Raw genomic sequence first — 25,956 nt, 5'->3', positions numbered from 1 at the left:
TCATCTGGACCCTGAGAGCTGAGAAGGAAGATAGATATACACGGTGGGGGCTCTTTAGAAAGCCCAGGTTTCCAGTGGGCCTCCACTGGCCTTAAGGTCAGGGTCCTCTGACCTGAGACCTGTAAGAAGGGTGGCTGTATTCTCACATAGACCAAAAGATGGCTGCAGGTGGGCCAGGGCTGGGATGGCATCAGCTTACACCCAGTCTGACATGGAAGGTTCTTGGAGGCTGTGTTGGACTCGCATCTGATCACAGTGATCACAGTACTATACGGAATGGGACATTAGTCGGTTGGCCAAGAGCGTGGACTTTGGAATCACACAGTCTGGCTCTGCCTCTTCTTGTCTTTTGACCTTGGGAGCAAGTTACTCTCTTGAATGTCCCTTTCCCAACTTCTAAAACAGCATTAGTAATGCTCACCATGCAAAAGCTTTGGGAGGATTAAATGACACGTACAGCACAGAGCATGGTACCTCTCATGGCATAAGCTCTCAGTAAATGGTTGGTGATAATATGACTTTCATGAGGGGAGTGTTAACACATTCCTGGGAGCTAAACAATTGATGAGCAGAAGTGTCATCCCGGCCCTCATGCCAATCCCCCTGGGAACATTTGTAGGAAAACAAAATAGTGTGATGCTGTGTGTGCTGTTTGGGGTTCATAATCCAGCCACATGGGAGGCAAGGTGGCTTTTAGGAGGGCACGCAGCCAGCCCCTTGTTAACTGTGTGACTTAAGGCAAGGGGCCTGCATTCTTTGGACTCTGTAGCTTGCAAATGATGGAAAACCAACTCAAGCTAGATTAAGAAACAGGGCTAAAAAAATGGACCGGACTATGGGAGGGACAGGATGGAGCTGGTTGTAAGTGTAGTTGGTACTAGAGGCTTACATGGACGCCGTTTTTAGGTTTCCTTCTCTCTCTGTGACATCTTTCTGACCAAGTTCTCTACAAGACAGATTCTGGCTATTAGCAACATGAAGCTGACGCTTATCCCCATAGCTCCATGGCCAGAGACAAAAGAAGCTTCCCCTCTAGTTCCCAGGCAACAGTTCTGAGGAGAGGACTCTGATTGGTCTGAGTTTGGGTCACATGACCACCCTTTGGACTAATCACTATATGTTGGAGAGAATTTTCCAAAGGAGGAGAGGGACTGGATGCAGGCATGGCCACTGGAGAAATTGTTCTGGGCTGACCAGATACCCCAATTTGTGTCTGTTATAATATTTAACGATGTAGAGCCTCCATTTTTTCATAATAATACCGGCTCTTGGGTTTGTTGTGAAGGTTGAATACATGTAAAGTGTTTAGTACATGCCTGGCACTGTATACTTATAGTTGTATTGTCTTTGTGTGTGTGTGTGTGTGTAAGTAGTTCTTTGTCTAAGTCTCTGAAGGTGGGGTCCTCGAGAGTGAGGGAGGACTTTGTCTTAGACTTTTTTGAACCCCAACAGCACACAGCATAGGTGTTCAGTCCAGCACGTGTTAGGTGATCGGTAAGTATGCAAGTGATGGTGTCTATGGGAGAAGCAGAGAGCCAGCATGCGAAAGGGGAAGACAGCAGATTTTTGTCTGCAGTGCCAGCCTTAAGAAAAGGCAGAATGGGCGTGGGTATAGCTCAGTGATAGAGTGCATGCTTAGCATACATGAAGTCCAGTACCTCCATTAAAAAAAAAAAAAAAAGAGGAAAAGGGCAAGGGTAGAAATCAGCTTCAATTACAGGAGCCCCAGGGAAGGGAGAGGTACCAGAAATCTGCCCCTTGCCACCTCTTTGTTTGGATACTAATTCTTATGTCCCTGAAGTAGCATGTGGTTTGGGACTCAAAGAGCAAAGGCTACCATGTGGGGCTGTTTGAGAAAGAGAGGGAGGGAGGGAAGGAGGGAAGGGAGGGTGACTATAAATATGCCACACCTACCTTGCTGGAGCACTTGACCACCCACCCAGACTCTATAAACTGCTAGCCCAACCTAAGACCACACAGCTGGGTACTAATCCTATTAGTAGGAGAGCGCAGTTGGCCCCTGGAGCCAGCAGGTGGAGAACAGGAAGGGGAGGCGGAGAGGGGCAGGGGAGACCTTAGGAAGCCCTCAGTACTGAGAGCCTGTGTCCTGGACCCAAATGGGGAGCTGAAGACCTCAGGAGTGTGAGCTGGGTTCAATTTGCAGCCCGAAAGTCCTTCAGTTTGCTGAGAGATAATTTTCCGGTAAAGATAAAATCATGACTCTCATACAGAAATAAAAATGGGCATCGTGTTAAAGATTTTACTCTACTCATTAATCAGTGAGGGAACCTGGCAGATGGTATAACCCATTCAAAAGAGAACCCAAAGAGCAGATACATTTATAGATCAGGAATTTTGAAATGAATGTGCAAATGGAGACAAAATTAACTTATTCACAGGGTGGAAAGGAAGACAGAATTTGCACATCTAAAGACAAGCTTTTTCCATTGCTATCAGTTACCTAACAATGCTCTCAGTTGTAAAGTAGCTTCTGTAGCATCAGATTCAGATAAGGCCGTTAGGTGTGCTGTGGACAGTGGATGGTTTCCATGAAAACACACATTTTATTCCCTGAGTTGGAGGCCTGGCCTGAGCCCCAGGTGGAGAGCCCTTTCCATGGATGGCCAGGAGTCTGGTGGCCCATCTGACTGATGGGCTGCATCGTCCTGCTCTGGAGCTAGAGGGGTGGCAGCTTCACTCAGGACACCAGGACATGCCCTGGATTCTGGCTGTGACAGGACTAAGCAACTAGATGGTGGGACCCTCCCCGCACCCCACCCCGAACATTCCTCCCCATGAGCTGACCTGCCCATGTCTCTCCCTTCCTGGATTCTGGCTGGGGCTTGAGATGTGGAGAGAAAGCCTGGGGTTGGGAGTGCTTGAGGGTGGGTAGGCTGAGGAAGACCACAGAGCTCTCTTCCTTGGGCCACAGGCTCTATGCTCTCTCGCACCTTTCAGAGAAAGCCTCCCGTCTGGGTGCCTGCATTGAGGGTTGTGTTACTCAGTTTCTCTTTGAATGTCTGTTGGTCGGACTAAAGTGTGAGCAGGGCAGCAGGTTCAGGAAGCGTGGAACAGACTTCCTGGAGCGCCACTCCCCAGCTGCCCTCACCACCAGTCTGGGCTGTCATTGATTCTTTTGTTCAGAGCTAGGTGCTGTGCTGCCTTGGTGGGCCTCCCCTGTCTAGGATGGCATGGGTTTTAGGGCTCTTATGGTTGCAAGTGGCAGAGATTCAGCTCACACTAGCCTAAGCCAAAGAAGAGATTTGTGGCACAGGGCAGCTCTAGGTATTAGGGCCTCAGGTCCGTTAAGATGCTCTCTCCTCACTGCTTGTCTGCTTGATGATATAAGCCAACAGGAGTCAGGCTTTCTCTCCATGGCAGGAAACAGGACCTCTGGCAACCCCATATTTCCACACTGCCTGCTCTTAGGACCCAAAGGCAAAGGGATCCTTTCTGCCCTCCTTGGGAGGATTGGCCTGGATTGGATCATGTGGCCATCCTGGACTAATTGCTGGGACTGGAGGGATGGCTTGGGCCCCCCAGGTGGAGCCCACCGCTGTGTGTGCAGCCAGGTGGGACAGTATCTCTTCCTAGAAATCAAGCAGTGAAGCATGCGTGATAAAAGAATAGCTTCTGCAGTGGAGGGCTCAGAAGGAGTGGAAAATGTGGTCCCTGCCCTCAGAACACTTACAGTGTTGTGTCCACAGACAATTGCAACTTACATCTTTTTAGAAATCATTAGAATCATTTTCGAGCAACCTCCAGGAGCCAGGCTCTTTATAAATGTGACCTCATTTACTCAAGTCTCCCAATAACCCTATGAAAGGTCTGAGTATCCCTGATGTCCTTACCCAGCAACTGGGGTGCAGAGAGCTGGCTGTAACTTGCCGGTCTCCCCTCTGGTCAGGCACAGGGCTGAGATCTGAGTGCTGCTCCATTGACTTCAGAGCCACCCTCTTCCCACAGCCTCTGCACAGAGGTCTATAGCCTCATTCAGGTGGTGCTGTCCATGGCTGATGACCCAGGTGTCAGGGAAGAAAAACAACTTTTCCTGTACCCTCTTAGGTTCTGTCCCTGGGGATGTGTAATTTAAACTGACAGAAAGACAGATTAGCAAAAGAAAAGAAAGAGTTTATTTACATGTGCAATGTGCATGTCCATGCAAGTGCTCAGTGATGAGTAACTCAAAGAGGTGGTTAGAATTGGGGGCTTATATACCTGTTAGTAAAGGAAAGAGAGGGGAGAAGAGGCTCTATGGGAAGGGCAAATAGGTTTCTTTAAGAAAGACAAATGGGAAAAAAAGAAAAATGGGTTTTAGGAGAACAAGTGGGAAGTAAGAAAGTTTGTGATAATATATGTTTATGCAGGTGCTAGTGGTCTTTCTGTCTTTTTTTATGGCCATAAAATTCCCCCGGAGAGGGGATTTATGGTAGCTCTTTTCCCAGAAGTTGCTGCTTTGTCAGATGAGGGAATTTCCGAGACAGTTTCTTTCTGCATCTATTGAATCTCAAATGTCCTCAGTTTAAAATAATATTTATACCAACTCTGTGGTTCTGAGTAGGTCTCCACACAGGCAAGGAGTAGGACCCTAGGAGCGACCCCAGGAAGTGAGTGATGTACATGTGTGTGTCCTAGAGGGACCACAATCCTGTACCAGTACCTGAGGTCCTCGCATGGGGTGAAAACCCACATTTTGTGGGTTCTGGGCCATTGTGTGCCCTTAGAAAGGCCCCCACTGGACCCGCTGGCTTAGTCTATTCTGAGCCGTTCTAGAGAGGGTTCTGAGACAGTCAGCTTACATGACCTGGAGGGTGGAGGGGCTGCTTTTTGAGGCCACAGCAAAAGATGAAACCCACTTCTGAGGTAGGTGTGAAGCAGCGAAGTTAGGAAAGTGACGAGGAGGGTCCATAGGGATGTGTTCCCTACACAGAATTTGGGAGCTTCCCTTGGAAACTGGAAGAGATATTTTGATGGATCATACAAGGAGCCACTTCTTTCTACAGAGCAAAGTGTGTTTTTGAAACTTGGTGTTGCAAAGGCTTGCCCAGACTGAAATGTGATTAGCCCAGAGGGGAGGGTCTAATTAAATCCCTCAGATCTGGAATTGTAAGCGACTGTGGCTGTTGGTGAGGAGTGGGTGGGAGGTTCTACTAAGTTCTATGGTTCACGATGTGGAGGCCAGTGTCCCCCAGTCCCTGGTGTCCCTCCTCCTGTCCCTGAGCTTTACTGTTGGAGGAAGTCTCTGACCCAATCTGCCCCTCTTGACCTCTTCCCCATGCCCCACAGCCTCCGCCAGGGAGCTTGTCTTTACTGAAAACCACGCCAGGAGGGCCTGCTTTGGATGCCTGTTTCCATGGTCTTGGTTCCACGTTCCTTTTCACAACGTACCAGAAAGTAGGTGGGGAGGAGAGTTTTTGTCTTCTCAGAGGTTCTGGAGGGCTGTTTGAGGCTGGTTCCTCTGCTCACTGCTGCCTTGCCCTTGTGGGTGTGGGAGCAGAGGGTCTGGGGATGCGTGAGGGGTGCAGCTGAGACAGAGCTTCCCATGAGGGCTTGTTCCTCTTGGGGAGAGAGGCTTATGGCACTGAGATGGGCTGCGCTTAAGGAGCTGCTGCCTTGCAAACCTGTGGCTGCCAGAGGGGGAAGGGTAGGGTGTAGGCTCTGATTCCCGGGTGCAGAGGATAGCCAGCCAGAGTTCCGCCTGTGGCGGTGAGCAGAGGGGCAGCAGACAGCGTTCCCTCCCAGGGGACCAGCAGCTCATCCTGTCCATTGTATGGGAACTTGTATTTGGCTGGGATGCTTGAAGCACTAATTCCCTCAGGGATTTCATGAAGCCAGTAAGAAAGGGTGTCTGTTTGCTCTCCCCTCTCAGCTCCTGCCTGCCTGTGACCACTTCGGATCCTGGTTTCCGGGGCCAGGGCTGGCCTGACGGGATCAGAGAGGCGATCTGGTTCTCAGGATGGACAGTCTCATTGTGCTAACCCAGGGAGGAGGGCAGAGCCGACAGTGGCGCTCACAGCGATCCGATCAGGCCCGTCACTGTAGCTCTCAGGACAGCTGTGAGAATGGCTCAGGGGCATCCTGCCTCTCCATTTTCTGTTTCATTAACTGGGGATGTGCTATAAATATTCATGCAGCATCAGATGGCAGGCAAGCTCCTCATCCCTCCCTCACATGCTGCTGGGCCCTGGATGGTCCAGGCTTCCTCTGTGCCTCGGTTTACCCATCTGTACTGGGTCCCTTTCCTTAATGCTTCTTCAAATCTCAGGGCCAGGGAACCATTTGAAACATACAGGGCAGTTTTAAGCATTTAGTGAGTGCCTGGTGTATACCTAGGATGACAGTCGGTCTCCTGTTCTAGGGAATCTTGGAGGGCAGTGCCGAAGGAGGCAGCATCCCTGTGGACTGCAGGAGAGAGGGGGGAGAGAGGATGGCTTTCTGGAGGGGGTTGGAGCTGAGCCACCCTTGGGGGGAGGAGTCTGGGGAGAAGAATTTTAAATAACTGATATAGATCCTTTGCCTTTGGGGAGGTGGATTTTAACTCCCACTCCAGGAGTGTGGGCTTGTGCATAGTGACTTCCTTCTAAAGAGCAGAGCGTGGAAAGGGCTTGGGGGTGACTTTACAGTAGAGAAACCTGGCAAGCAGCCTCTCTGCAGGTAATCAAGGTCAACATCAGAGAGGAGAAACGGCCCGGAACAGTCTAAGGAAATAGGTTGACTAAATGTAATGTGCTGTCCTGGATGCGATCCCATAGCCAAAAAAAGGGGACATTGCCCCTAAACTAGGGAGACCTGAAAAAATATGGGCTTTAGTAGGTGATAATGTGACGGTGTTAGTTTGTGAATTGTGACAAATGTGCCACAGTAATGGCAGATGTTAATAATAAGGAACCCTGTACTTGCACCTTTTCTGAAAAAAAGCTATTCTAAAATTAAAAGTAAATTAAAAAAAAAAGGTAAATTGATTAAGGGGAGAGGGTATAGCTCAGTGGTAGAGCACATGTTTAGCATGCAGGAGGTCCTGGGTTCAATCCCCAGCACTTCCATTAAAAAAAAAAAGTAAATAAATAAACCTAATTATCTCCCCCTCCAAAAACAAACCAAAAAAGTAAAATAAAAATAAACAAACAAATAAAAAACTTTTAAAACCACTCTGGTGGGATTAAAAAAAAAAAGTAAGTTGATTAAAAAAGAAAGAAGGGCCAGGACTTCCTTCCAGGCAGGTTGCTGGGAGGGTTCAGTGAGGTGGTGCTGGGAGGGTTCAGTGAGATGGTGCTGGGAGGGTTCAGTGAGGTGGTGCTGGGAGGCGTGGGCTGTGCTCTTAGGTGACAGTTAGTACGCTCTCCTGTTTGAGCACCTGGTAGGCTTCAAACCCCAGGGTCCAGCTTTCTCAGCACTGCCCCTCCCTTTTGAGCCCTGCTGAACCTGGCTACCAAGCAGTAGGTGGACATTCTGTCCCATAGCCCCTCAGAAGCAATGTTCCCTAGGAGTGAGGGAACTTGGGGTTGGCCAGGGTCCATTCTCTGCTTCTCTACCCCCAACCTGTCCCTGCCTTGCCAAGGATAAACCCATCTGGGCTTGGTCCAGAAGGGAAGGCTGCCAGCGGCCCTCCCCTAGGCTCCCGAGGCCTAGTATCCCCCTCCCCGTCCCCAGCTGCAGGTTGAGGGCTAGGCATTTCTGCTGCAGGCTCCCGAGTCTGGCCCTCCCTTTGGGCAGGAAAACAGATTCAGAGCTCCCACCCCAGTAGACCCTCCTTCCCTTCTTCCTGCCCCCTGAGCTTGACCACAAGGCCCCCAGGAAGCCTGGCCACACAGGGTTACAGGAGGACAATGGGTCTTACAATAACTCTCTGGCTGGCCATGTTGCTGTTTACTGGCTGTGGAAACCCAGTCCCCTCGTCTTCTCTTCCAGGCCAGAGAAAGCCCACCCCAGCCAGCCTGCCACAGAAGCTAGTCCAGGAGAGCAGCTGCGTGTAGTGGCTAAGAGTCACAAGGTCTGGGTTCAAATCCTAGCCTTCCCACTTTCCAGCTGGGTGGCCTTGGACAAGGTACTTAACCTCTCTGAGCCTTGGATTTCTCACCTGCAAAACAGGAATAATTCCTCCCTTTGTCATGGAGTTGTATGCAGTGACCTCAGCACAGTAGGTGTTCAGTGACAGCAGCTCACCCTCCAAACCCAGTGCTTTCTAGCCATCCTCTCCCTTCTGCTGTTTTGTCTCCCCTTAGCCAGAGAGAATCCAACCTTTGCTTGTTTTTCTGGTACACAGCCAATGGCCACCCTGGCCAATATGTTATGTGGAACCCTAACCTGGGGGTCTTGGCAGATGACCTTGAACTTGGCTGAGGTGGGGAAGCCGGGAGAACCAGACAGTTTTCTTTTCTGCCCCAGGGTGTGTCTTGCAGCAGTCACGCTTGTGCCTACAACCATGGGAAGCAATTCCTGATCTCCCCTGAGCTGGCTTGCTGGCCTCACCTCTGGCATTTGGGAGACAGCGGTGGCGGACAGACGCCAACAGAGCCAGGCCTGGAGTGCACAGCCGGGCTGGAGCCTCGTAGGCAGCTGCACCTCCTTGCTGTGACTCCAGCACCAGCTCCGGGCTGTGGGTGGAACCCCTGTGCCCAGAGGCCTCTGCAGTTCTGCTGCACACGGCAGCCCTGTCCAGCCGCCTCCTCCGCCTGCGCAGTGTCAGGGTGGCCCCATCTGAAACAAAGCTGCTGAGGTCCCCACTCAAGGCAGGCAGGGGTGTGTGCAGCTGAGCATGCCAGGGCCCCAGAGACAGACCAGACTAGGGCAGCAGGGCCATCCCCACTCTTTTGGGGAGAGGAATAAAGGAGAAAATTTATTGTCATTATTCTTATTTAATGTAAGGAAAGAGCAGACTACCTCTCACTGGTGAACCCGGCCCCTGTCACAGCCTCACAATTGTTATGCATTCTTGTACTGCTGCCTTTTGGAGATAATTTTCCGTCTTCCTTTCCTGCAGATCCTTCAGTAGGGTCTGTTTGACTGTCTCAGTTTTCTGTTACTTGATAATGTCTTCATTTCATCATGATTCTTAAAAGATGGTTTGCTGGGTCTGGGAGTCTAGGTTGATGGTTTCTTTGTCTTGGTGTTTTGATGGTGTTACTTCAGGGTCTCCCCTGTTACTGTTGAAAACCTCCTCCCAACCCAGTGGTCCTTCCTTGGTGAGTGATCTTGTCTTCTTTCTTGCTGCCTGTAACGTTTTCTCTTTGACCACTGTGAGCTGGAGAGGAGTCCCTGGGAGACTGTGGTCACCATCTGTCCCCAGGAAGGAGCCGACATGCTCAATGAAACCTCAAGAGGGAGACCTGAGGCCAGGGGAAGAGGTGGACAGGAAAGCAGAATAGGGCTCATGGCATAGAAAACTTTCTAATGGCTGAGAGCGCCCTGTTGCTGGAGGTGTGCGTGCACGGGCAGGAAGGAAACTCCCTGTTATGTGGGGGGTTAGCCTCAGTTAGCTTGATTGCCAGTGGCCTGGGGCTTTCTTGGTGGCTCCATGTGACTCCTGCCTTCCTCTCCCCTGCATCATGCCTCTGCCCATCTCCTAGGAAGGGTCAGCGACCTTCTTAGTCAAAGATCATTCCAGCTCTTCCAGCAAGACCTGCCTGACCCCTCCTTCTCACATGCACCATCCTCCTCTCCCCTGAACCCCCACTTTGGTTTCCAGATTATTTCAGAGCGCTGAGTGGTGTCTCCAGATGGCACATTCTGCTTGTTCAGTATTTGCATTCAGGCCAGTTACTTGGGAGTGGGAGTTGGTGTCAGGAGGCCCCCACTCAATACCCCCTGCACCAGCGTTGGACACTCGGGCTCAGAGTGCGGCAGCCCCCTCCCAGATCCTGCCGTGAAGGACTACCTCCCAGTGTCCTGGACTGGAGATGCAGTGTTGGAGCAGGGGTCACTGCAGGCCTTGATGGGTGCATTTGGCCTGCTGAGTGTGGGACAGAAATGAGTATTGTGGCCAGATTCTGGCAGCATTCGGCCATTTTGGAGAGAGATGAAGGAAGGCAGGCCGTGGCCTTTGGTCCTCCAAGCACCCAAAGGCCCTGCAGATGCCCCACCCTTGTGTCCTGGTGACCACTCTCTTCCACTACCCTGGGGTGACTGGTGGGTTTGCACATGTTTACGAGGTGCACAGATATGTCTGTGTGGAGCATGTGTTGCTCACAACCCCATCCTTGGTCTGCACTCTTACAGGGCACGTCAGGGAGGTATGAGTCACTGGCCACACCCTTGTGTAGAAGGAAGGCCGTGTACTGATGTCAGAGGAGCTGAGATGTTGGGGTTAGTTGGATCATTCTGTTGCAGACTGAGTATCATTTCAGTGGGTCAGCAGAGTCCTTAGGTTGGAATTCTGTTAGGGAGAAAATGTGTGTGTGGCTGATTGGACCCGCATCCCTCCTAGGACCCCACAGTTCTCCTGGGATGAGTCAGGGCAGGCAGGTGGAGAAGGACATCGCCTTTTTATGCATTTGAGCACTTTGCTCCCGTGGTGCCTTTGCTTCTGCAGGAGAGGGGAGGGGGCTGGAGGGAGGTGCCCCCACCTGTCGGACTTAACATCGTTACATGTGGTGGGGGTTGGGGGGCCTGCTGTCTCAGTTGAATCCAGACATGGGTGCCAGGCAGGCCCTTGGGGAAGCCTGACACTGGCGGCTCTGAGGTCTACATGCTTACGAATTGGGGCAGCTGCTAGTTCTGGGAGAGCGAGCCGGGGCTCCATGGTGCCTGCAGCTCCTGCCACTGCAGCTCTGGACCCACAGCCTGGCTCTGTCCTTGCTGGCTCAGGAAGGGTGCGTCAGCGCAGCAGCAGACCTCCGGTCCCCCTTCCGGCCGTCCCTTCCCCATGGGGCTATCATATGTTGAGTTGGCCACACTGTTCCTCTCCATCTGGTAGACAGCTGTTCCCTCAGGGATTGTAGGCCGGTTCCTTTGCTCATGAGCTGAAGGGCGTGGAGAAGTGAAGTGGTAAGAACAGAATCATTCCTGAATCCTCATCCCAGCTCCCGGGAAACCGTGCGGATAGGAGTCAAGAGTCAGAGTTCCACTTCCGCCTCCATCTGTGACCGCGCCTGTGAGCCCCTCTGCCCGAGGGACTCATTCCTGTTCCCAGATGTTGAGTTGGTATGAGCATCCACATGCCAGCCCTACGACAGCCATTATGACCCCTATTCTACAGGAACAGAAATGGAGGTTCTAAGGAGTTACCTGATGTGCCCCAAGCCACCCAACTCAGAAGGGGCAGTGCTGGGATTTGAACCCAGGACTCTAGCTCCTGGTAGCTGCGTTGCTGTGTGCTGTGCATTGCTGTGACCTGCTGAACATGTCATTTTTCCTGCTGGACAAGTCACCTCTCCCTGGGGTTATGCCCAACTAGGGGCATAGTTACGTAAGTGTTGGACCATGACGTGTGGACTTTAGAAGTGATGCTTTTAAATCCACAGAATGATGTTTTTTAAAATAAGAAAACTACAAACAGTATATTCAGTAGGACTCCAGTTTTGTAAAATAAGACACACATACACACACAGCAGGAAGCTGTGTTAACTGTGGTTGTTATATATCTGGCTGGTATATAGTAGATGACTTAATTTTTTTCTTTTATTTTTTTTTGGATACTTTTCAAAGTTTTTAGAGTGGAATGTTTTGTATTCAGGAATAAAAGTTACTGAAAACTAAAAAGCTGGAGTTGTCCAGTGGGACCACTCAGGAGATGGGCATCTTCAGGAGCAGGTGAGCTCCCTGTCCTTGGGGGTGGACAGGCAGAGTCAGGGTCCAGTCTGTCATGGACACTGTTCCAGGTCTCCCGACCAGGGGTTTGGAGAGGGCTGCATTCTTTGATAGACTGTGCCAGGACTGCCCCCCAGGTCCCTGAGCCTGTGGGACAAGGGACGGATCCAGTGCAGCTCTCCTCCCCTGAAACTTGACCGTGCCTGAGAATCATTGGGGATCTTGCCCAAAGGCAGACTCTGATTCAGGAGGTGGACCAAAGAGGCTGCATTTTTAACAGGCTTCTCTGCTGCTGTTTCTGCTTGAAGGCGCTAGAGCACGTCCCCCCTAGATTTGCCCTGGAGGTGTGCTCCGGCACCACAGGGCAGACAGATGATTCCAGTGGCAGCTGGATAGCTATACAGGGCGGTGAGGACAAGTGGCCTGAGCTGTGGCATTTCTGGAGGGACTCTTCAGAGACATGGAAAAACAAGTCAGTCCGAGTTGCTGGCTTTGAGACCAGGCCCCCTCACACTTTAGCTTCCTGGAGAGAGCTCAGGATCGGAATTCGGTGAGCCAGGATTTGAACTGCAGCCCTGCAGTTTGTTAACTGCATGTCTTTGGGCCGGTCATCTTGCCTCCCTCTGCCTCAGTTTCTTCATCTGGAAATCAGGCTAGGAATGCCTTCCAGATAAGGCCGTGGAAAGGATGAAATAGGAGAATGTGTCGGATGCCTGGCACGCGGGGGACTTGTAATGAATGCTTGCTTCTCCTGAAACTAGGTGCTCTTCTATTCTTGCAGGTGGATGAGATTTACCATGACGAGTCCCTGGGGGCCCACATAAACATCGCCCTGGTCCGCTTGATCATGGTTGGCTACCGGCAGGTAAACCCCCTTGTCAGCAGGCAGGGTTTGGAGGGAGAAGGGTTGTGGGAGAGGGGGAACAGGATCTAGGAAACATTTTGTCTTCAGAATCAGAACCCGGAGACTGTTAGAGTTGAGGCTTCAATGACAGGGCCATTCGGGGTTGGTAAGCGGGGGTGTATGATTCCCTCTGATCAGATAAACGGACAGTCCTAAACCCCTAGAGCTGAAGGTCCCGCTCCTTGAGTGGATGGGGAAAGTGGGGCTTAGAGGGGAAGCAACAAGACAAGTCCCTCCGGGGCTGGGCCCTGGGGCCCTGGGCTCTGTCGCTTGTTCTTCCCCAAAGGGAAGTAACAACAGAACTTCCCTCCTGGGGCTATTGTGAAGATTAAATGAGACGATGAACATACAGCGGAGATGCTCAGAGTGGCACCTGCCTTGCAGGTTAGTTGAGGGATTAGAGATAATGTGTTCTCTCTCAGCAGACAGGTGCCCTGGCAGAGGAACATTCCCTAAAGTGGGGGTGGGGTGGGGGGCTGTGTGCCAGCTGCAGCCAGAGTGGGACAGCGGTGACCTTGGGGTAGGCACTGCCATACCGCCGGCCTCAGTGTCCCTGCATGTGGGAGTGGCACGCCAGGTCCTTGCCGTGGTCTGTGGGCTCTGACCGGCCGCCCTGCTCTCTGGCCCTGCAGTCCCTGAGCCTGATCGAGCGCGGGAACCCCTCCCGCAGCCTGGAGCAGGTGTGTCGCTGGGCGCACTCTCAGCAGCGCCAAGACCCCGGCCATGCAGAGCACCACGACCACGTCGTCTTCCTCACCCGGCAGGACTTTGGGCCCTCAGGTATGCAAGGTACTGTATTTGTCCTGGCCAGGTGTGTGGAGCTGCAGGGCAGAGGCCAGGATTCTCTCTGAGGCCACTCCAGGATGTTTTGAGGGGCCAGATTTTCTGTCAACAAAACTATCTGTGGGACTTTGGAGACACGACCTGGCCGGACAAGTGGGCGAGCTTTGAAATGGTTTCTTGGGGGCCAGGGGAAGTGAAGGGGCCCCCACTCTGGTTCTTGCTGCCTTGGTTGAGCCTGCAGATAGATGGTTGTGAGTTAGGCCCTGGGCCCTGTGCTCACTGTCCCAGAGCCTGGCTGCTTGAAGACCTCGGTGATCTTCAGGATGCTTCTGTCCATGTTGTATCCTTCTGTCTCCATCACAGGCAAAGCTTCTTGTGTTGGCAGAGCGCCTCCAGCCATACTCTGTCACAGACATTTCATGCCTCCCTCTGCCCTTTTAGCAGCCCTGGAATGGAGGAGACAAATACTATTTCCCCCATGCCACAGCTGGGAGAATCTGGGAGATGAGTGGGTGTGGATCACTGGGCTGGAGGGGCGTGGATCTGCGGGTAGGCCAGGGCCTTCCTTTCCTGGGATGAAGACAGAAGGTTACAGCACAGTCACCCTACACACCCCTCTGTGCTCCTTGAACTCCGTCACTGCAGACCCACACCTGAGCTGACCCAACCCCTAGTCTCCCTGCTAAGCCATCTACCCCTTAAGTGCACGGATGTGTTGTTGGTGGGGGGCTGGCGCGGGCTTATACCTGATTCCTCTGTTTTGCCCATAGTGTCTAACACGGTGCCACCTGCTACCCCCACATGTTTGGAGCTTGTTTGTTGACTGACCAGTGACTGACTAGCTGGAGGGACACAGCTTGGAAGTTGGAGTGTGAGCAGGCTCGGGGTGCACTACCTTGTTTAGAGGAGGGGCCGGCAGGCGCAGGGCAGCTGCAGGCCAAGAGGGAAGGCCTTAGGCCTTAGGATGTGGGGGAAGCTCGGCCCAGGTGCTGTACCCCGGGTGGGCTGTACCTTCTTCCTCCAGGGACCCTCCGGCAGTGATGGGGTCAGGATGTCCCTGTGGTGGCTGGCTCAGTGCAGACCTCGTCGAGTCCTACCTCACCTGAGCATGACCTCTCTCTGTCTTCTCTCCCTCTCCCTGGCAGGGTATGCACCTGTCACTGGCATGTGCCACCCCCTGAGAAGCTGTGCCCTCAACCATGAGGATGGTTTCTCCTCGGCCTTCGTGGTGGCCCACGAGACTGGCCACGTGTAAGTGGCACTGAGAGGGTGGGCTGTGCCTCGAGCTCCAAGGAGATCTGTGCCTGTGGGAGGCTTTGCCCCAGATCAGGCTCCCATCCCAGTGTCCTAAGAGATGCCAGAGGAGTTGCCCTGATGGGAGAGGGAGCCCCAGGGCTTGGACAGCAATTCTGGGCCTGCCTTGGGACCGGCCTGCAAATCCCAGGTTTGTGGGTGACCAGATTGGCCCTGCCTTTGGCAGGTCAGTGGCAGTGTCCCCTCAAAGGCAGTGCTTTGCTCTTAGGCTGGCCTCTATCCCTCTGTCCCAGCCACACCTGAAGCCTGCCCTGGTGCTCAGTGCACTGGAGCGCTGGCCTGAGTCCATCATAAACAGGTGCACTTAGACCTAAGCCTCGGGCCAGGCTGGTGGCTGGCTTGTATTTGGTTTAGAGCATATTCATTCATTCATTCAACCAGTATTTCTTGAGTACCTACCCTGTTCCTAGCCCTGTTCTAGAAATGAGGCTACAGTGGAGAACGGAACAGAGAAGCATACAAAAAGCTACATGCTGGGAGAAAACAAAGACACCACCATCCACAGTGTTTGATGATGACACACAGGTGCCATAGTCCCGCCTCCTGGCCTTGTCTGTCCCTGATGGCAGAGCTAAGGGACACACCCCCCAGCTCGGCCCACACGCAGAGCGCAGAGCGAGGGCGTTTATGCAGCTGGAAGGATGTGGGAAGGAGAGGAGTGGGCCAGACCCAGGGCCTGCCTGTGTGGATCTCATCCCAGCCCTGCTCCTCGCTGGGCGGGTGGCGGCTCCTCTCCAGGGCTTCTGTTTTCTCATCAGCAACATGAAGGCTGACACCAGGGAAACCTCTGAGGTCCCTTCCTGCCCTAGAAGCCAATGATCCACATATTCCGGAGCCAGAAGCTTGTCTTGCTGTATGTGGGGTATTGAGGGGGAGTATCCACTCTTCACTGACAGAGGCCCTCCCTGTGGAGAGACAAGTCAGGCTTAGAGGCCCATGTGTCTGTCTAGCAGTCAAGCAGATGCAGCCACCTGGGAGCATTTAAGAATTTAGAACCTTTGGGTTTTGGTGTTAAATATTAACTGTAAAGAGTGAAATTTTGCATTTAAACTATAATCATGGCAGGTGCATGCGACGCGCAAAGCTCTGTGCTGGGTACTACGGAATCTGGGAGAAGCTAAAGAGGCTGGCATACAGGGAGGGGTGCATAAGCGAGGTTGAACTGAACAGAGTGAGACTGGTCCTTGCACACGAAGGCCTTGGGTCTGGAGGGAGGACAGGGCACAGCATGCGAGTTGTTAATGGTGGTGCAGGCAGCTGCCCACGGGCAGGGCGGCCAGGGAGTTTGTCCTGGGGCAAGAGTGGGGCTTGAGCTGGGCTTGGAAGCTGTGAGGATGTGGGTGGGGTTTGAGGAGTGGATTGGGGGCAGGGTGGGCTTAGCTTCCATCCAGGGGGTGGCCCTCCCCACTGCACGGTGGGGAGACCAAGGCCACAAGGCACAGTCTGAAGCCTGGTCAGGGCAGGGTCTCTGGCTCGCCTGCCTGTCTTCCCGGGGTGGGCTCCACGGGTGTGACACAGAGCTCCCCTCTGTCCTCTCCCCCAACCCTAGGCTTGGCATGGAGCACGATGGTCAGGGGAACGGCTGTGCAGACGAGACCAGCCTGGGCAGCGTCATGGCGCCCCTGGTGCAGGCTGCCTTCCACCGCTTCCACTGGTCCCGCTGCAGCAAGCTGGAGCTCAGCCGCTACCTCCCGTAGGTCACCTCTGCCCTCCGGACCAGGACAGGAGCATGCATCCTGCCACTCCGTCACCCCCAAGTCACTTCCCCTCCCATAGCATCCTGCCCTTGACACATGCTTAGAGCCGGGTTTGCTGGTCAGCTCCTGGGGCCCCAGGGACATAGAGGCCCAGAACAAGCATTAGACTCGGGAGCTCAAGGCCGAGAGTGGGTGCAGAGTGAATTGAGGTGGGGGGGCAGGTGCTGGCAGAGATGCTGTCACTAACCTCATGCAGCGGCTGGCCAGGGCCCAGCGTCCATCCTGTATGGCAGGCTGACTTCTTTCTCCCCCAGTGCAATGAGTCCTCAGATTGTCCTTGAGCCAACCCTTAATCTGGGCCATGGTGTGTCCCCCTAACATGGGCAAAATGGACCCGGTAAGAAAGGTACAAGCTGAGTGCCTAACCCAGTCCTAGGTGCCCTTGCCCTGGGTGCCTCCTGGGTGGAAGCTATGGGGGCTCAGGGCAACCTGAGCTCCCCAGAGAACACAGGTCCTGGCACAGGGCGGTGGGGGCAGATTCCTGCAGGCCTTCCTTGCTCAGTTAAACCCACCCCACTACCGGGAAAGGGAGAGCCCTCTACCCAACTGGGCAGGGGGAGCTTGGGAGGTCCCACCCCTGCCTGCCTCACCTTCCTGTCTCTGCCGGCAGCTCCTACGACTGCCTCCTTGATGACCCCTTTGCTCCCGCCTGGCCCCAGCCCCCGGAGCTGCCTGGCATTGACTACTCAATGGATGAGCAGTGCCGCTTTGACTTCGGTACTGGATACCACACCTGCTCAGCGGTGAGTTCTCACGGCCTCTGCCAGCTGGTACACCAGGCCAGGTCCTCCTGGAGCCCAGGCTGGTCATTTACAGAGCACCTTCGCCCAGGCAGCCTGGCGATGGGCTCGCAGGCTCTGTGTCAGCCACCGTGGGGGTTGGGAGTGTTGCAGGATGCCCAGGGCCCAGGCCCAGCCACCTTCTGCTGCATACCTGCCCCACCCAGTCCTACCTGCCAGGGCAGCATGTGCAGCGGCTGGAGAATGCTTGGGCCCTGGGGACGATGGGAGCAGAGTGGAACAGAGAGGGTGGGCTGCCAGTAGGATCCTGGCTGGCTGCTCACCAGGGGAGCTTATTTGCCAGGTAGGCCCTGTGTCAGTTCGGGTGCTCCCTCCACCCCATGCCTGAGGAGATGGATCCAAGGGCAGAGCCCTGTCCCTACCCTGCAGGACAGGGCAAGGGCGAGGCTAGAGCCCAGTGACCAGCTAGAGCCACCCGGGAGAGAATTGAACAAGGGCCCAGGCAGAGGCTCAGAGAAGGGGACATCCTGGGCAGAGGGCTTTCTGAGGGGTCAGGCCCTGGTGCCATGAGTACCTCAAACGGCCCCATCCGAGAAAGCAGCCCCCCTCCTCAGCTCTGTGTGTGGTCACCCTGCCCACTGACCAGGCCACACTGGGATACCTGGCCTCTGCTTTGGAGGTGGAGAAACAGCCTGGGATGTGGGATTTCAGTGCCCAAATGCTGTATTTGGAGGACACTTGTCTGCCTAGCAAGGGGATGATAGAGGAAAGGAAATTGGGGCTTTCCTAGACAATCTGGAACATAAGGTACCAACCTGTGGCATGGCTGGGTGAGATTAGAAGGAAGTGGGACTCCTGGCCTTGTCTGGGTGCTTCGGGGTCTGGGCCAGGCTGGCAGCCCCCTCAAAGCCCCCAGTATGCACAGGGCTCAGAGGGCATCAGCAGGCCCAGCCTCCCCAGAGACTCAAGACCCTAGTCCCTGCTCAGTGACAGGGTAGCCTTTGCAAAGGCAGGGAGGGAGGCCTGGCGGGGAGACCAGAGGAGTGTGGGCTGTGGCTGGTGCCTTCCTCCCAGTGCCCTGCTGGAGAGAGGAGGGGCCGCTGGAGGCCACTGGCCCTTGGGTAGGGTTGAGCTAGTGGGTGTGTGGGGCTCTGCTGGACAGGCCCGTCCGGCCTCCCTTGCAGGGTTCTGGCCTCAGTGCCCACCACACCCTCCCTCTCTCTGTCACTGCCCTTCACCCCCTGGACAGCTTGTCAGAACTGGAGAGCTGGTCCAGCCAAGTGACCCCATCCCCCTTGCCGCACAGTTCAGGACCTTTGAGGCCTGCAAGCAGCTGTGGTGCAGCCACCCTGACAACCCGTACTTCTGCAAGACCAAGAAGGGGCCCCCGCTGGATGGGACTGAGTGCGCACCAGGCAAGGTACCCGCAGGGCCCAGGGTGCAGGCCCTAGGGAGCCCCCGCCTCCCGACCAAGTGTGGATATGAGTGTGTGGGGGGTGGGTCAGTGCAAGAGAACAGGAGGGAGCCTCACGTGCAGGCAGATAGGCATGGGGTCTGCACGTCAACTCACATGCTCACACCGTCTTCCCTGCACCACAGTCCTCGGCTTCTACAGTGCACAGTTTGGCCTTGTCTTATAGTCCATCAGCAGGAATGCTTACTCCCATTTTACAGATGAGGAGAGTGAGGCCCAGGCAGGTTAGGGAACTTGCGGAGGTCAGACAGAGGGTGATTAGCAGAGAAGGGATGAAGGGAAGACTGCAGGTGTCCCGCCTCCTCCTCCCTACTCCACCATGCTGTTTCTCCCACACATGTGTTCTCCCCGCTCCCACCCAAACCTGCCCTTTCGTCTACTTCCTGATGTGTGCTTGCACCCTCCTGTGTGTGGGTTTCAGGGGGACGCCGCACCTGAGAGCCCTGAGCTGGAGTCTGAAACCCCCCTCCGCTCTATTGCTGGCCCTGCCCCAATCTCTGTGTGGTGACTTTGGGCCATTCATTGACCCGCTGCTGACCCCTGACTAAGCATTCTTCCCATTCAGGTTGTTCTGAAGTTATGAGCCATGTCAGAGCAAACAAGGGAGCTGGGAAGAAGCAGGGTGTTTAGAGAGGCGGGATATCGCCCAGCAGCAGCTGTGAGTCCAGGCACGGACCTGACACACCCCCCCCCACCCCCCCCCACCCCCCGTCCTCTGCCCTCACCAGGCTCCTGCCACTCACATCTGTCAGGGTCTGCCCCTTCCCAGACGGGTGGAGCTTCCCATGGCCTCGTACAGGCCCAGTGCACTCCAGACCTGGCAGGCTGTTATCCTGGAGCCTGGGGTATACCTGCTCCAGGCATTTTCAAGGTTCTGGACCCTCTTCTGTCACAGTTTCACACAAGAGTTAATCAGTGGCTCTCAGTTTTGTCTGCACAATTAAAACCATCTGGGGAGCTTTCAAAGCCCCATCCCCCAAAACAGGGAATGACTCCAGATGGGCCTGAGCTGTCTTTTTGGGGTGATGGAAATGTTCTGAAGTTGGATTGTGGTAATGGTTGCCAAATGCTGTAAATTTATGAACAAATCATTGAATGGTACACTTGAAATGAGTGACTTATGGTATATAAAGCTCAGTTGACTCTTCAACGACACAGGTTTGAACTGCATGGGTTCCGCTGTATGTGGATTTTTGTCAGTAATAAATACCACCATATTACATAATGTGTTGAATTTGCTAATGTAGAACCTCGCTTACAGAGGGTCAATTATAAGTTATACACAGAATTTTTAACTGCAGCGGGTGAGTGCCCCTAACCCCTGAGTTGTTCAGTGGTCAATTGTATACTGCTTCTTGTAAAAATTACCACTTCTTTAAAACATCCCTACCCCTAGAGAGTCTGACTCAGTCTAGGGTGAAGCCGGGGCATCTGGAGTTTTAAAAGGTCCCCGCGGTGACTTCAAGGCTGAGAACCACTCAGTTATCTCTTGAAAAAGACCTAGAGAGCTTTGCTGTATTTCTTCACTGGGGCCCGACAAGGAAAGGGAAGAGAGTCAATGCTGGTTGAGCCGTCCTTTGTGCCTGGCCCTGTGCAAAGGCCTTTTGTAAGTGTTGTTGCCTTCAGTTCTTGGAACTGTCCCACTTAACAGGCAAGGAAACCATGGCTCAGCAAGGTAAAGCTCTTACCAAAGCCACACACAGCTAGTCACGGCCGCGCTGGGATTCAAACCCAGGTCTCTCGGGCCTGAGGCATGTGCTCCCTCCACTGCATGGACGACCTCCCGTGTGGCTGGCTGGCCTCCCAGGAACGTACCTGCTTGAGGTCCCTGGATGGTGATTTCGAAGTACAAAGCCAAGATCAGCCTCTAGATAGTGTGGGAAATTGTGTCTTTGCTTCCTTATCCGCCTGTTGTTTCTCCTGGGGTGGTAAACCAAATCATTGCCCAGTTATCATCATTAATAATACCGCTGCCATGCGTGGAGGGCTGTGTGTGCCTGGTTATCTCACTGAAAGCTCGCGGCAGCCCTGGGGCAGGTGCTGTCATCCACATTGGACAACTGAGGAATAAGCTCGAGAAGGGGGACCTTTTACTGAAGGCCACTCAGCTCACAGTAGGGCTGAGATTCTGTGTCACCCCGAGGCTTATGCCCTTAATGTCTCTTTCTCTGAGCTCATCCACAGCACCCACCAGCTGTGCTGGGTGCCTGGTTGGGCACTCTCCATGGCAGGCAAGGCAGCGGTGGCCCCAGGGTGACCTCACACCCCTCTGCTCCCTCCCAGTGGTGCTTCAAAGGTCACTGCATCTGGAAGTCGCCGGAGCAGACTTATGGCCAGGATGGAGGCTGGAGCTCCTGGACCAAGTTCGGCTCCTGTTCACGGTCATGTGGGGGCGGAGTTCGATCCCGTAGCCGGAACTGTGACAATCCCCCGTGAGTGTGCTTGGCTAGGATGGGCAGGGCAGGGGTCTGAGGGGCTTAAAGGGGAAGACACTAGGGGGCAGAGCACAGGAAAGAAGGTCCCCTGCACTGGGTTGTGTATTCCAGTGGATGAGGACCCAAAATTGTTGAGGGAGCCAGATCACTTCTGCCTGGATCTGACATTTCCCATCGGGTCTGATATCTGAGATTGAGTCTGAACCAATGATTCTCAGACTCTCGTGTGCAGAAGATTCTGCAGAGAGTCTGGGTGAGCACAAGGCCTGGCCAGTTGAACAAGCCCTCCTCTGACCCTCTGATCCTTCAGCTGAACTTTGAGAAAACACTGATCTAAATGTTCACTAGCCATGTCTTTGGAGGATAAATTCCCCAAATCTGTTTCCTACCACATGAAACAAAACTTCCTATAATTTTTCTGAACTTACCTCTTTCTAAGTATTCCCCCCGCCAACCCCCCACCAGCATTCTAGGGGAGCATTCTATTTCTCCCTTTTATTCCCTCTATGGGGACCCCCTCCCATGGTTTTGGAACCTCTGAGTGCCAGCTCTCTCTGACCTCCATCTCCCAAGCTGAAGCAGTCTGCTTAGAACAGCTTCATGATAGATGGGGGCTGGCCATGCAGGTCAGCTGGCTCCAGGAACCAGGGATTCTGAACCTCTGTGGGGTGTGGCCCAGCCCCACCCCTCACGGCGTGGAGTGATGTGATGGGCACTGCGGACAGCAGTTCCTAGGATCTCAGAGGCCTGGTAGCCGGCATCCTCAGGTGTGGTCTTCACGCTCTGCTGGGTACCTCCAGCAATGAAACTCAGTGCCTCTCGGAGCAGCCTGTTCCTGTGTCAGATGACTGTCCTGACCTTTCACAAACATGAACCAAAATGAACTGCCTTATAACTTCTACCTGTTGGGGGGCATGAAAGCCAGATTAGAGAAAGGCCCAGTGTGCCCACTCTGGAAAAAAACCACCTTTCAGTCATGACAGATAGTTATCCCCTTGATCAAAGCTCCCATTTATTGAACTTCTCTGTAATAATAACTATTTTATGAGGCTTAAATGAAATAATATGTGTACTCTCAGCACCATACCCAGCACAGATTAAGCTCTAATAAAGGTCAGCTGCTGTGATCATTATTCCAGTGTATGGAGCACTTTCTCTTTGCCAGGTAGGGTGCTAAGCAGTTCATAAACCCCTGTAATCCTCGAGCATCTCTGAGCAGAGCGCCAGTAACCTCGTGCACTTGGATTCTTTGTATCTGTAATCTTAACCTAATCCTCTTAATTTAATGGGGAAGAGAATACAGATTGCTTTAAATTACCTTTTCTTATTCTTCACACATTCTTCACACACATAGGAGGTGGGTAAAATAACATGTTATGGTCCCTCCTTCGAAGGGGAATTTAAGGCACGGCCAGACTAAGTGACTTACCCAAGGTTGCTTAGTCAGGACTTGGAGTTAGATTGAGCCAGATCTTCTGATTCCAAATCCAAGTCTCTTTTACGACTCCTTAGTTCATTATGATATTAAGTGGAAGCAGATACAGATAGGAACACTTGAGTCATTTATTGAGTGCCAGCTGTATGTCAGGCCCCGAGTAACAGTTGAAAGAACATACAAAGATGAATAAGACTGATTTCTCTTCCAGCCCAGTTAGAGGGGGCTCATCATTCCCTCCCGTCTTCCTCCCTCCTCCCCATTTCTTGCCCCCTTTCTTTCACCCATTCTCTCCTCTCCCCCATCACACACACACACATGCATACACACATATACGCACGTATATGCCTGACGGGACCCGAAGGCTCTGAGCTCAGCAGCCTCACAGTGGGGGTCCCTTTTTAGTTTGTAAGTTAATGGATCCCCTTTTTCTGCTACTTGAAAAGGCTGGGCTACCCCTGGTGGCCATGTGGGAAGCCTGGCCCTCCCTAGCCTTCCCGCCAGCAAGGTCTCTCTGTTCTTGCCCCAGCCCAGCCTACGGAGGCCGCCTGTGCTCAGGGCCCATGTTCCAGTACCAGGTCTGCAACAGCGAGGAGTGTCCGGGGCCCTATGAGGACTTCCGGGCCCAGCAGTGTGCCAAGCGCAACTCCTACTACACCCACCAGAACGCCAAGCACAGCTGGGTCCCCTACGAGCCTGACGACGGTGAGCGGACCCTGCTCCCCGTCCCACCCAACGTGTCCTTGGGCACCTGCTAGGTCCTTGTCTTCCCAGACAGGGCCTCCCATGCCTGGCCCACCAGTGAAGGTGGAGGGACAGTGGTGGCACTAAAAGGGACGTTGCAGTCAGCAGGTCTGCCAGAGGCCTTTATGCAGGCCCTTGCGCTGTGTACCTCGGGGAGCCAGCATCCTCATCAAAACTGTCCTTGATTTGTATGCTTCTGCTGACCATTTACAGGTAGATGCAAGGGAAATATCTTGAGCAAGGGTTACTTGGCCAGAGGTACCATTGAGGCTGGCAGCAGTGCTGGCTATGGGGGTTGGTGCCTCTCAGACGTGTCCTTACCTGTGCGGGAAGGCCGTGTACAGGTGCAGGCAACCCTTGCTTTGCATAACCAGCATCCTGAGAAGCTCAGTCCTGTTACATACATGTTTTTAGGTGTTAGTGATTGTGCTACTGTTCTAGCAGTTAATGAAAATGATTTGAGAGGCAGGCCAGTGGGAGCCTGTGGGATCCTCACACTGACACCCTCCAGGCTGCCCAGGGACAGACACAGGCCTGGGGACTCACACAGAGGGTCTGAATCTTGGGGCCAAGCCAGTGCCTATCTGTTTGGGAGCATTTCTAGAGATGGCTCTCACAGTGGCAGAGAGCAGCCACTGAAAGGCTAGGATTCACACCGTTTTAGAGCCTTCAGGCTGGAAGGGCCTTTAATGGTCCTCAGAGTCTACCTCCCCCCGCCGACCTCTCCGTGGTCCTTCCACCAACTGATGCTCGCCCCTACCACGCAGCCCTCAGATGGCGCTCATTAGAATGGCCTTTCCTCTCCTGAGCCCAGAGCCACTTCTTCGTAGCAGAAATTCTAAAGTACCAATTGCAGGACCCTCTGTTTTTCGGCTCACACTTAGAATGACAGACTTCAAGTTGGAAGTGACCTCAGAGGCCTGTGTGTTGCCTGCCAGTGCACAGACCCCTCCGGAACATGCTTGTAGGGAGTGTTTCCCCCCGCCTGGATGCCTGCCACTCTGGGAGCTCACCACTGCCTTGCCAGTGTCGGCTGGCTTTTAGGGCTGCCCAGAAACCCACCTGCCTGGGGTGTGCTGGTCAGGGTTCTGCCTGTCTTTGGGAAGGTGGCAGCCCCACCCTTTGGCCCCTGGCCCACTTCCTGCCAGGAGTCTGGCTCCTCCTGTGCCTAAAATCCAAAGTGGTATTGGATGTTGGGCTCCGGACTTGAGTCCTGAGTGCTGGGGAAGACGTCTCCAGGTACCCTGGGAGCCTAGGGACCAGGGGCAGGGAGCCAGATGGTTCCTTAAAATTTTTGCTTTGAAAGCCTTGCATATCCATCCAGATCCACACAAGCTGCAGCAGCACGGGATTGAGAGGGGCTGTGAGGCCGATGGGGCAGCTGGCCTTTGGGTTTTCCCAGGACTTTTAGGCAAATTCCAGGAAGTTAGCTAAGCCCCAACGTCTCTTTTTCTAAGAAACACAGCAAGTGTTTATATGTTCCCCGGAACCTACTTTTTTAGGACATTAATAGCCCAAAAGAGAAGAGACATTTAATTGTTAGAACTAGAACTAAAAGCTGCTCCATTTTACAAACCCAAACCCAGGCTGCGTTCTGCCTTACTTTCATGCAGCCTTCTAAAGTTCACAGACATGTTGAGATTCACCATCTTACATGAATAGTGATATGTTTGTAGCGGTCAGAGCCGGACTCAAGCCAGACTGCCTGGGTTAGAATCCTAGCTCTGCTGCTTACTTACTGTGTGGCTGTGTGGCCTTGAGCAAATTCCTAACCTCTCTGGTCCTTGGTTTCTTCCTCTGGAATGTTAGAGCCTACTTCCTTGGGCATATTGAGAGGTTTAAATGAGTTAATTCACATAAAGCATTTAAAGTTGTACATCAAGAGTGTATAAAGGTTTTGGAAGTGTCTGGCATATAGAAAGCGTTCACTAAGTGTTGGATGATGATGATGATGATGATGATGATTATGTCAATTGATTTTACTTAATATGATGTGGCATTTTACTGATTGGGGATAATAAATAAGGATCTGGGGCTTAGAGAGGTCAGGGAATTTGTCCAAGGTCACATGACTCATAAATGACATAGTAGGGATTTTAAGACCAGTTCCACACCCAATATGCCCCTTCCCAGTGCCCGGAGCTGGCCCATGGAGCTTCCTGCTTGAGCCATGTGCTAATGTCATCCTAGGCTAGTCCACTTTCTCTGAGCCCAGCTGGGGCTCAGCGTGGTCCCTTCCCCCATAGATGCTCAGAAGTGTGAGCTGATCTGCCAGTCAGAGGATACAGGAGACATTGTCTTCATGAACCAGGTGGTCCACGACGGGACACGCTGCAGCTACCGGGACCCGTACAGTGTCTGTGCCCGTGGAGAGTGTGTGGTAGGTGCCCTGCTCCGGGCCACCCATCCTCTGCCTACCCTGGGAGAGTGGAGGGCTACACTGCCTGCCCCTCCTCCTGCTCCCTAAGAAGACAGGTATCTCCTTACCTTCCCTACCCACAACCCACCTTGGTCCTCAACACAACCCTGGGATGCCAGAAAGGGGTTACTGCTCAGCCTCATTTGAGGGGAGAGGAGTGGCCAAGTATAAGACCTTGCCCATGTCACAAGGACAGGGATGCCTCT

The 25,956-nt window shown here is 53.4% G+C and overlaps 1 protein-coding gene across 1 annotated transcript in view; it reads left to right on the top strand.

The window, feature by feature from the left end:
* The window catches only part of ADAMTS14 (ADAM metallopeptidase with thrombospondin type 1 motif 14), a 75,184-nt gene that overhangs the window by 31,940 nt on the left and 17,288 nt on the right, over window positions 1–25,956 (top strand). The window contains exons 5-13 of the mRNA XM_031461130.2: window positions 12,527–12,610; window positions 13,282–13,429; window positions 14,578–14,683; window positions 16,296–16,439; window positions 17,114–17,246; window positions 18,550–18,663; window positions 21,001–21,149; window positions 23,117–23,292; window positions 25,578–25,711. Coding sequence (XP_031316990.1) covers window positions 12,527–12,610; window positions 13,282–13,429; window positions 14,578–14,683; window positions 16,296–16,439; window positions 17,114–17,246; window positions 18,550–18,663; window positions 21,001–21,149; window positions 23,117–23,292; window positions 25,578–25,711 — 1,188 coding nt within the window. The remainder of the gene's footprint in view (window positions 1–12,526; window positions 12,611–13,281; window positions 13,430–14,577; window positions 14,684–16,295; window positions 16,440–17,113; window positions 17,247–18,549; window positions 18,664–21,000; window positions 21,150–23,116; window positions 23,293–25,577; window positions 25,712–25,956) is intronic.

This window comes from Camelus dromedarius, chromosome 8, assembly GCF_036321535.1.
Source record: "Camelus dromedarius isolate mCamDro1 chromosome 8, mCamDro1.pat, whole genome shotgun sequence".
Lineage (NCBI taxonomy): Eukaryota > Metazoa > Chordata > Mammalia > Artiodactyla > Camelidae > Camelus > Camelus dromedarius.
This window is presented reverse-complemented; position numbering and strand designations above follow the sequence as displayed.